The sequence below is a fragment of the Cygnus olor genome, chromosome 12 (assembly GCF_009769625.2).
Source record: "Cygnus olor isolate bCygOlo1 chromosome 12, bCygOlo1.pri.v2, whole genome shotgun sequence".
Lineage (NCBI taxonomy): Eukaryota > Metazoa > Chordata > Aves > Anseriformes > Anatidae > Cygnus > Cygnus olor.
In genome coordinates this window covers 220,361-231,070 of record NC_049180.1, presented here as the reverse complement: position 1 = coordinate 231,070, position 10,710 = coordinate 220,361, and the positions used below count along the sequence as shown (strand labels likewise).

The window sequence follows — 10,710 nt, the reverse complement described above, 5'->3', positions numbered from 1 at the left end:
GACTGACAACCTTTAAACAAATAAAATTCTTTCTGTTCTGTAGCAAAAGTAGTGCCAAGCACCAAAACCTTCCAGGGCTACAAGCTGTAGCAAGCCTCATAGCAGTCAGAGAAGCTGAACACTCCTAGGACTCAGCTGCTCTTGGAAATCTTTAAGCCTCGTAGCAATGGGCATTCCCTTCTCAGAGGCCAAAGCGGGCTGGGGTGCGTCGTGGTGTCAGGGGCTCCCCCTGCTCCTTCCGCCCAGGAGTGTAGATTTTAGTAGATCTGCCAGTAAAGGACAAGAGCGATTAGTGGAGAATACAACCTTTCCCTGCACCAGGAGCACCTGTGAAGAAGTTGGAATCCTCCATGCAGCTCACTACTGCTCTTAAGCAGGCAACTGATGGCCGGTTAGTGCCAGCACCCACCTTGCACTGCCCAGCGGGTTACGGCGCTCCTGCTCCTCCCGGCGGGCACGCAACTGCTCCTCAGCCAGAGCCATCTCTTCCTCCATGGCAGACACTTCCTCCTTGGCACGTCGGCGGTTTTCCTGGGGCAAAGCAGCAGTAGATCAGGGACTGGCAGGACTCTCTGCAGGCCCGCAAGTCTGATCCCTCCACATAAAAAAACAACAACAACAAAAAACAGACCCCCACCCAAGAACAGGCATGCAGTGGGGCTGTGTGCAGCAGGAACCCCACTCAGGCAACACTCCTTTCCAGTGTAGTAGCCTGCTGTCTGTCTGCCAGCTGGGTCTGAGCAGGAGACTCACCTGGCGCGACTTGCCAGCATGTTTGATACTGTAGAACATGGGTCCCAGCTCTGCCAGCCACTCTCCATCCACAGCAGTGACACACTGCATGTATTCCTGCAGTGAAAGAAGGAAAGACCAGGGTAGCAGGATGACACCCAGCGTCTGGACGCCATTGCCAGAGCCATGGCAGCTCCCACCCTCCTCCACTTGCTGATGGCAGTTCCAAAGCTAGGACTATACTCCTTCCAGACAATTCCTCCAGGCCTCAGAAGCTGCTATGGGCCCTGAGAAGCTGCTATGGGCAGGACTTGGTGAGACTACAAAGATGTCCCACATATGCCAGGAAAACGTATCACAAAAGAGAAAAACAGGGCCCTACAGATGACAGAGACATGTCCGGTCAGTAGAGACGAGAAAGGCTGAGAACTACACCCTCCAACAGATCCTACTATCACAGCAAAGCCCTCCCACCTCCCTCAAAGCACTCTTTACCCTTCCTGCTAGCCCTCAGCTCTAGTTTACCTTGGTGGTCATGACCAGCTCGTGATACACAATGTAGTCTGGGGTGTAGCCCATGCCAAACAGAGAGCTCGTGGGATGCAGGTGACAGGGCATGCCTGTGCGGATGTTCACATACTCCCCAATGCCCTGCACAGAGAAGTGTGGTTAGTACATCAGTTCCCAGCAGGGGCCTCTCATCCCCCAGGCAGGTACAGACCCCTCACCTTCAGCTTTGCAGCTTGATGGAAATACGCAGCACAGATGCACTTCCTGACAACATCCCAGTCAGTACCACAGGATGCTAGGCTCATCCGCTGCTGCACCATAATGTCCTTGAGCTGGGCACGCACCTCCCGCACCTGCAAAGACGTGCAGCAGTCAGATCCCTCTCTTACGTAAGGCTCCCTCCCCCAACCTCATTGCCACAGCCCCACCTTCCGCATGGCCTTGGCATGAATGAAGTGCTGGTTGCACCACAGTGTAGAGTAGTTGTTGTTTTTCCATTGTAGATAAACATTCAGGTAAGTCAAGTGATCACTCTCTGGGACAGCAAATTTCTCCCGCACTTGGTCACTCTCTTCCTCTCGACCCTGAAGAGTAAGCAAAGAACACAGGTTAGTCAGAAGGCAGTTAAAGGCCCTAAGCTGCTGGAAGAGCAAACAGGTACCTTAGGCCGATAGAAGATGGCAGGCACAGACAACATGGAGACAATGAGCAAGATCTCAGAGCTGCAGCCCATGTCACAGGAAACAATGAGCATTTTGGAGAGTGCAGGATCCAGTGGGAACTCCACCATGAGACGTCCTGTTGAGGTCAGACCACCTGCAGGAATACCATAAGGATCCATAGAGCAACTGGACAGGTCCTCAAAGTCCCATTGGCTGACAGCCTGCCCCAGCGGCCAGTACCTGTGTTATCCAGGGCTCCCAGGATCCACAGCTGGTACATGGAGTTCAGCATGTTGTCCTCAGGTGGTGGATCCATGAAGTGGAACTGCAGCAGGTCCTGCACACCCAGGGACTTGAGCAAAAGCACTACATTGGCAAGGTTGGTGCGCTGGATCTCGGGCACCGTGGTTGTTAGCAGCTCATTCTTGTAGGCGCTCTGGGTGTAGAGCCTGGGGAGCAGATGCCAAGAGCATGCCCCTCCCCTTCAGGCCACTGCATTCCTCTGTGAATGACCAGCAGTTCCCAACCCAGCCAGGCCCTGCACAGGGCAGCAGCTCTGCACTCAGCCAGGCCAACGAGCAGAGCCCCAAGGAAGAACCTCTCCCAAGGCCACAGTGCAGCCTCCCCAGCACACAAGTGCCTGGACTGCAGCACGAGGTACACCCCCCTCATGTACAGTCTTGTACCAGACCAGTCTCAAAGCAAAGCCTTGAGATAGCTGCCTTTAGCTTGGCTATGGTCCTGATAACATCAAAGCAGCTGGTTCAGCAATGGCGGAACAGCCACAAGTAAAGATTGGCAAGGTAAGAAACCAGAGAATACCCTTTCCTCTGCAGAGATACTAGGTCCAAAACAGACGGCCTCAAGGCCTGCCCACAGCCCTCATCTCCACAACACATTCAAGGCAATGAACAGTTCTCCAGCGAAGAAAAAATATAAATATATATATATATATATATATATATATATATATACACACGTAGCCAGATGCCAAGCTGTAGTATGGCAGGAATAGGAACACCAGTGATGTGCCTACCTGAAGCAGTGACCTGGGCCCGTTCTGCCAGCTCGGCCTGCCCTCTGATTGGCATTGGCTTGACTGATGGGATAGATCTGCAGCGCATCCATGCCTATACGGGGATTGAAAACCTGCAGGGCACCAGAAAAACAGACTGAAGCAAGAGGAAGGCTGGGTCACTGGCAAAGAACTCCATCAACCCAACCCCAGAGATGACAGACATCAACAGTCCAGGAAACCTTTGCTTACCTTCAACTTGCAGTAGCCAGAATCAATCACAAACATGATGCCATCCACTGTCAGTGAAGTCTCTGCAATGTTAGTAGCAACAATGCACTTCCTGACCCCATCTGGAGCCTGCAAGCATACCACACATCAGTCAATTTGTTGGGCAATGGCTTCTACACCACTGAAGAAGAGTGCAGAGCAGCAATACAGAACCCAGGACAGAAGTGACTCTTGGGAAGTCGAAGGGGGCACATGCTTTCCCTCACCCTCCATGTGCAATACAAAAGGCATCTCTGCACCACTCTCTCATGCCAACTAGTCTTCCCTACACTAATCTCCCATCTGCCCAGTCCCATCAGAGAGTACGCATCAGCACCTTCTGGAAGATCTTGGCCTGTAAGTCAGATGGCAGCTGAGAATAGATAGGCAGTACAGCAAGAGCAGGCGCCTTCTCCAGTTCCTCAAGGTGCTCCACAATTTGCTCTGAGGTTACCTAGACACAAAGAGGAGTATTAACATAAGACTGAAACAATAAAGGGGTAGGACAGTGCCTGCCCTTCCATCCAGCTCACCTCAATGTCCTCCTGGCCAGGCATGAAGACAAGGATGTCGCCAGGAGCACCAGACAAATGGACCTGCAGGGCTTGTTTCACAGCAGCCTCCACATAATCCTCTTGTGGGGTCTGAAAGACACATCCCAAATTACAGACACCAATAATCTCACCTGCCCCATCCTGTGTGTAAGGCTGCATCGCAGCATGGGTACCCCTCTGCTTTCCTCTCTGTCCACTGCAGTGAGGTACACCCAAGTCACCACGCCCCCCTCACACCACAAACTCTCTCACATTGACCTTACCTTGCTGAAAAGAATATCAACAGGAAAAGTGCGCCCAGGAATGTGGAAAATGGGAACGTTCCCGAAGAAGGAGGCAAACTTATCTGCATCCATGGTGGCAGAGGTGACAACAAGCTTCAGATCTGAGCGTCGTGCTACCACCTAGAAAATATATGAAAGGAACAATAGAATAGTGGCGTTTGTGCATACCTCCAGGCTACTTCCATCACTACTGAGACAACAGGACAGGATGGAGCTTCCACCGTACTCTAGAGGCACTTACCACTAATGCCAGGGAAGGCATATGCTATACAATCCGTCCAGTTAAAAAGACGGTCTGACACCAGCCAAGAAAGCCTTATACCTGCAAGCATCTCTGTACCTAGAGCTTCTTAGTTAGCCAGCAAGCCTCTGGCAACACGCTAAGGGAGATTTAAACCCTCAGAACCAAGAATCAGGACGTTTGAGCACCAAGTGCAGTCAGAGATGTGGGAGCCTCTCTTCATTTCCCTTTCCCAGGCCTGGGAGAAAAGCACTGCCTCTGCCAATATTCTGCCCAAAGACCAGTTCACACACCCTATGCCACTGTTTTAGAATCTTCCTGTAGCCCAACTCGCACACACCTCCCGTAACAGGCCAAAGAGCACATCAGTGTTGAGTGAGCGCTCATGTGCCTCATCCATGATGATAGCACTGTAGTTGTCCAGGTCAGCCTCTCGCAGTGACTCACGAAGGAGGATCCCATCCGTCATGTATTTGATTATCGTGTTCTCTGACGTGCAGTCCTCAAAGCGGATGGCATAGCCCACCTGGGAGGGCAGAGATAACAGCAAGTCTTCACCAGCCCTGTGCACTCACTGTCAACAGGCTGCACCCTTGCACATGCTGCCGGACTCACCTCCTCTCCCAGACGCACGCCCATCTCTTCGCTGACCCGCTTGGCAACGGACATGGCTGCCACTCTGCGGGGCTGGGTGCAGCCAATCATGCCGTAGTCTGTGTAGCCGTCCTCATGGAGGTACTGCGTCAGCTGAGTTGTCTTCCCACTACCCGTCTCCCCTACCACAATCACAATGCTGTTGTCCCTGAAGAAAGGGAAAGAACATTTCTTTGTACACCACAAAGAAAGACTTTTTCATTCACAGCTCTGCTTGGTCACCCAAGAGTTGTCCTGCTTTAGCAGGAGAACTGCCATCAACCAGACCACGCGACGGGTTTTGTTTTCTGAGGGTACAACTGCAAACAGGCCCTATATCAAGGAAAAATTCTCACTTGTGTTCCTGAGACGTAAGCCAATGCCACAGGACTGTACTATGACCAGCTGCCTAACAACCGTACCTGAGGATGGAGAGCAGCTCCTGCTGTACAGCAAAGATGGGCAGATATTGTCTCTGCTCCAGGATTGATTTCTTCTTGGCAAACTCACTCCTTGCTTCACTTTTTTCTTTCATGTGTTCAGCAAACTTCTGCTCAGTCCTAAGGAAACACCAAAAACCTTAAAACTGTCTCTCCGCACACTTTGCTATGCCTATGGCCCCATCACCAGCTAAACATGAGCAATTCAAAGGAAGGATTACTTGTAATCCACTTTGCCATCTTCTGTCACCATCTCATCCTTCTCTTCCTCTTTCTTGATTCCCATAATGTCTCCCAGTTTTGTGCCTGCCAGCTCCCAGTGTTTATGCTGAGCCTGGGAAGGCAGAGAGCAGTGTAAGTGCCACAGTTGGGACTGAAAAAATCATTCTTCTGCACTCCTACTCGTAAGGCTAGAAAAGCACGTTAGCTTCACATTTCCTTAGTGCTACGAGAGAGAACAGACATCCCATTCCTACATCAAGTCTCCCCTCTTCCAGCTGAACTGTGACAGACCTTTTAGACACTGGTCTGGATACAGACACTTCAAGCACAGCATGACCAACAGCCTCCTAAGAAAATGGTTCCAGCTGCTGACAGTTCCATTAAATTTGCACCTAGATCTACACAAATCTGAACCAGAGTTAATCTTCCTGCTCTCAACAGGTACCTTCAGGTACTCCCACCTTTCTGGTTTTCTTTCACCTCTTGTATCAGGAGGTCAGCTTCCACCTTCATTCCACTCGTAGTACACCTACCTCAAATCCAGCTCAGTCTCAGTTTACAATGTATCTGTGCTTTCCCCACCACTACCACATAAGCTTTATAGGAAGTCTATTAGGCACACACCCACAAAGACTAATACACTACCTTACTGCATGCTCCTCCTCAAAACTCTTCTGCTGAGACAAGATCTACCCTGCTGCCACCCACACTAACTGTTGTCCATCTGAGCTACCCTGTATTCTTTCACCTGCTCTCCTCTTCCGTGATCCAAATCTCCTTTGGATCAAACTTCTCTGCACAAGTGCACAACAATTGACGTCCCGGGCAGTGCCTGAGGAAATCACATCACTACAGCAGCTTACGAGACAATGCAACGAGCCGGGCTACCAGGATACCCCAGGTCACAAAAACGCAGTGGACATCTTATCACTGCCACCAAGGCCTGTATTCCACACAGTCCAAACAAAGGCTGCGAAGCCCTACATTACACAAACAGCGGGGCAGTAGGACAAAAGGACATAGCATACCCTCTTACGTTCCTTTTGCTCCCTATGCTTGCGCACCAACTGGCTGCCTTTCCGAGCTATGATGGCCAAATCAGAAGTGGCATCTTTGACAGGGATGACCGGCTCTGGCTAGAGGAAAAAGGCATTGCTTCACGACAGAAAGCTCACACCTGTGAGACTCCCTGCCATTAGAACCTTCAGCCACAGCCCCTACCTGCTTGGTGAAGACTATCCTCCCATCTAGGAACGGAGGCACCAGGTTATGCACCAGCAGATGCACTTTGGCTGAATTATCCTCTTCAAAATCTTCATCCACTTCAATCCGATGAACTACACCACTGGTCAGCATGCGGTTTGTCTCCCACCGCTCGTTATCCTGCAGGAAACGACATATCAAAGGATTTTAACTATTACTTTCCATCACCTAAAACTCAAGAACAATCAAGAGACTCCTTACACCTACCCCACAGTATATACAGCTCAAAGCAACTGCAAGGCAATAAATAAAGCAACACAGCTTGCTGCGAAGCACTACAGGACTGTGACCAAGTCATGATGGCCTAAGTTATTCATAAAAGTGGAAGCTAAAAGCAGGAAACTGCTGAAGGCAAATCTGTAACTGATTCTCAATACACACCACGGTTATGCCACATGGCTTCAAGTACTGAAATGATCTAGGGCTGCATCTGCTGGTCTTCCTTCCCCCAAAAGGGAAAGAGTCTAGAGCCCCACAGATGAAACTAAGTAAGCCTGGAACGTGTACAACAAGTAACACTGAAGGTTCTAGCCTAAGGAACCCAAAAACAAGCACTTGGAAAAAAAAAAAAAAACTAACTAGAAGCAGCAGGGTACAGGAACACAGACTGGCGATACAAAGTACGTGGTTAACAGAACGGTCTCCAAGAAAACGGAGGGCAAACTGTCCACAACGCCCCAGCTACACACTGAAGGCCAGAAGCCTGGAGACAACCCTGCTCTTATGCTGAGATCAGCAGCCCTGAGTGTCTGGAGCAACATTAGACAGCCCCAATAACATGGTTCATGCTTCTGTATAGCAGGAGCACAGCCCTCTGCGTTCCAGCAGCCCAGGACGCTGTGACCAACTGCAGTCGCTAACTGAATTCTGCCCCATGCAGGAGATGCACGGCTGCACTTTCCAAGGGAATATAACAAGTTTCCCTGTGAGCTCATTCAGCCTGGGCCACGACAAAGACTGCCCTTTTCACTCTAAGGGCAAGGGCTCAGCCAATCCCATCAGCAAGCAGGTCTCTTAAGAAGCAGCAAAACGAGCAGTCCGCACACGTTCAGAGCAGCCAGCTCTGCATCTCGCCCCCACCTCATTGATCTGCCGCCGCTGTGCAGAGATGCGCTTCTGCTTCTGCTTGTGCAAGTGCTGCTCCCTCTTCTTCACATACTCCTCAGAGGAGTAGGCCAAGGGGTTGTGAAACTCGTCGTAGCCCTCGTCCATCATATACCAGTCCCGGTCAGCTTGCTGGGAGGGGAGGTGCAGCGCTGAGCTCTGCTGCTTGCTCGGGCTGGGCCGGGCCCCCCGCCGCTCCCCGTCTGGCCGCCGGGGGGAGCCCGCCCGCCGCCAGCGGCCCCGACGCAAGGCCAGCGGCGGTCCCCGGACGCCCCCCGCGGCACGGCTCTCCCGGTGCCTCGGGGCCAGCGGCGGCAGTCCGTAGCCCGGCGTTCACCAGGTGCCCAGCTCCCCAGGCTCCTACCCGCTGGTCGTCCTCCCACTGCTGCCGTTCCTCCTCTGTCTCGAAGGCGATGCCCTCCTCCCCGTCCTCACGCCGCCCTACAGAAGAGGGGCTGGTCAGCACGGGCCACCAGCCCCACCAGGCTGTTGCTTGTGGAGGGAATCCCCCAAGACCTGTCCTTGTGCTGCACAGGGTTAGAGGACTCTGCCACTGCCCAGCCTCGGCAGTCCTCCACAGACTCCTCACCTCTGCCTCTGGACAGCCGTGGTGTGGCCCCCAGGTGTCTCCGGTCATCAGCCCACTCGTTATATTTGTACGATGGTGTGGGCAACGGCGTCTTATCCGAGTACCTGCTTCTTACAGACCTGTGAAAACAGCACGAAGAAGGAATCACTGCCTACAGCACGGTGCTAATTTTACACACACCCTCCTGCCCTTTCTTGCAGATCGCTGGCTCGTAGCCACATCCCCAGCTGCCGATACCTGTCCCGGTCTCTCCGATCCGTGTCCCGCAAGAATGATGCCCGGTGGCTGCGCTCTGAGTCTCGATAGGAAGGTGTGGGGGAGGGAGATTCCCACTGTGAGCGGCGGGAACTGCTGTAACCACTGTCATCTTCCTCCCAGCTGGAGCGAGACGGCGTGGCTGCATCTAGTAGAGGAGATGATGATTGACAACCAGCATTCACACTGCGGCCTTAAGCACCTGCAGCCACTTTCCACCTTCTACAGAGGAAGCACAGAGGGCACCCATCTGCTGTCCCTCTAAGAGAAGGAGCTGATGCACTGCCTCCAAGGAAAATTGCCAGGGGAACACATCTGTATCTCACAGACCCAGAATGAAACTCACTGGGCGGGGATCAGCCAGGTCTTCGCACACAGCTGGCAGATCACTCCCGGTCCTACATCCGGGAAGAGCCAGGAGCTTTATGCCTGTCCTAACCACCGGCCTTAAAAAATACCGGATTTTTTTACTAACGTTCATCCTGACAAAAACAGCAGGAGCCCAAAAAAGTAACACGCCCTTTCCCATTAGATTTTACGTGAGAACTCTGCTAAGTCCCACTCCTACCTTTAGGACGATGCCTGGGACTCTCTGGTTCGCTCCTCCTGCTGCTCCGTTCCAATGAGCCATCTCTCTCTGACCTGCTGCTGTGACGACTTCTGTCCCGCTCCTCTGGAGAGGAGAAAATAAGATCAGATACCCTGTGCACAAACAGGCTTCCCAAATCTACCCTAGAAAACACCCTGAGCACCAGTCAAGGCAACAAAGAGGCTAAGGAACAAGCCCCACGACTCTAAGCAAAAAGTCACAAACATCTCAAACTGTTACCGCGGTCTCGTTTACGATCGTGGTTCCGATCCCTGCTGCGCTCCTTCTTCCGTTCCTTTTCCTCCTTGGAGGACGCAAAGACACCATGCTCACGGCGGTCTCTTTCCCGCTGCCGACTGCGTTCCCAAAACTCCTCGCTGACACCTCCTGTGTAGGAAGGTGTTTCCACATGGACAGAACGATAATGCCTAGAAAGGCAGAGCAGAAAGAAAGCTTACAGTGCTGAGGAATAGCTAGCCTTTAATTCGCCGCCTGTAACTCTAGTCCTAGTCTCCGCAATAGCAGAAGCTTGTGGGTAGGAACGCTCTCTCCACCCTTTGCTGGCAGCCCAGCGTGTCTGTTGCTGTTTTCAGACACGAACGCTTCTAAGGAGGCTGCTGCTTCCAAGCGTCAGGAGGCAGACAACAACACGGACAGGGCGTTTAGTGCTAGCAGGCCTAACAGCATCTAAAAACATCCCTGGCCGCCAAGCCTCAGGGACGGCACCAGCCCAAGAGCTCTTCTGGGACCCCCTCAGGTCCCCGGCGACACCCCCGGCCCTCCCGGCCGCAGGGAGGTCACAGCCCCGCAGGCACCGCGCTCCCGCACGCAGCCGATGCTTGCGGCCGGTGCCCCAGCAGGGACCGGGCTGCCGCGGAGCCTTCGGGCCCCTGCGAGCGCCGGGCACCCCGCGGACCGCACCTGTCCTTGCGGGCGCTCCGGCCGCTGCGGCCGGCCTCCTCCTCCTCCTCGTCCTCGTCCTCGTCCTCCTCGGGGCTGCCCGCCTCGTCGCGGCCCTCCTCCCAGTCCCTGTAGGAGCACACCCGGGACCGCTTGCCGCCGCCGCCGCCGGCCGCCGCCTCCTCCTCGCGCTCCCGCCGCTTCTGCGCCGCCAGCACGTCCAGGCCCAGCAGCGAGGCCCGCGGCGCCGGCGCCTTGAAGACGTGCTGCTCGGCCGCGGCGCTGCGCCCCCGCAGGACCAGCCCGCCGGCCTCGGGGCCCGTCCCGGCCAGCCGGTGCAGCGACTGCTCGCCCGCCTCCGACATCGCCGCCGGCCGCTACCGCGCCGCGCCAGCACCCATGGGGCCTGCGGGCGCCCGGGACGCGAGGCCTGCCGCCGCCGGCCGC

The 10,710-nt window shown here is 53.8% G+C and overlaps 1 protein-coding gene across 1 annotated transcript; it reads right to left on the bottom strand.

Moving 5' to 3' along the window:
* Positions 1-7: 7 nt before the first annotated feature.
* Positions 8-10,692, bottom strand: DHX38 (DEAH-box helicase 38). Its single transcript, XM_040571671.1, has 26 exons — positions 10,285-10,692; positions 9,604-9,791; positions 9,343-9,447; positions 8,757-8,922; positions 8,520-8,638; positions 8,295-8,371; positions 7,907-8,062; positions 6,785-6,946; positions 6,592-6,699; positions 5,563-5,675; positions 5,324-5,461; positions 4,884-5,070; positions 4,609-4,794; positions 4,007-4,147; positions 3,723-3,833; positions 3,527-3,643; positions 3,172-3,279; positions 2,941-3,053; positions 2,145-2,353; positions 1,904-2,058; positions 1,671-1,826; positions 1,461-1,595; positions 1,258-1,383; positions 754-849; positions 410-531; positions 8-266 (listed from the first exon to the last, which is right to left on the bottom strand). Exons 1-26 carry the CDS (start codon positions 10,626-10,628, stop codon positions 182-184), a joined length of 3,723 nt encoding a protein of 1,240 aa, XP_040427605.1. The 5' UTR covers positions 10,629-10,692; the 3' UTR covers positions 8-181.
* Between the last annotated feature and the right edge of the window lie 18 nt (positions 10,693-10,710).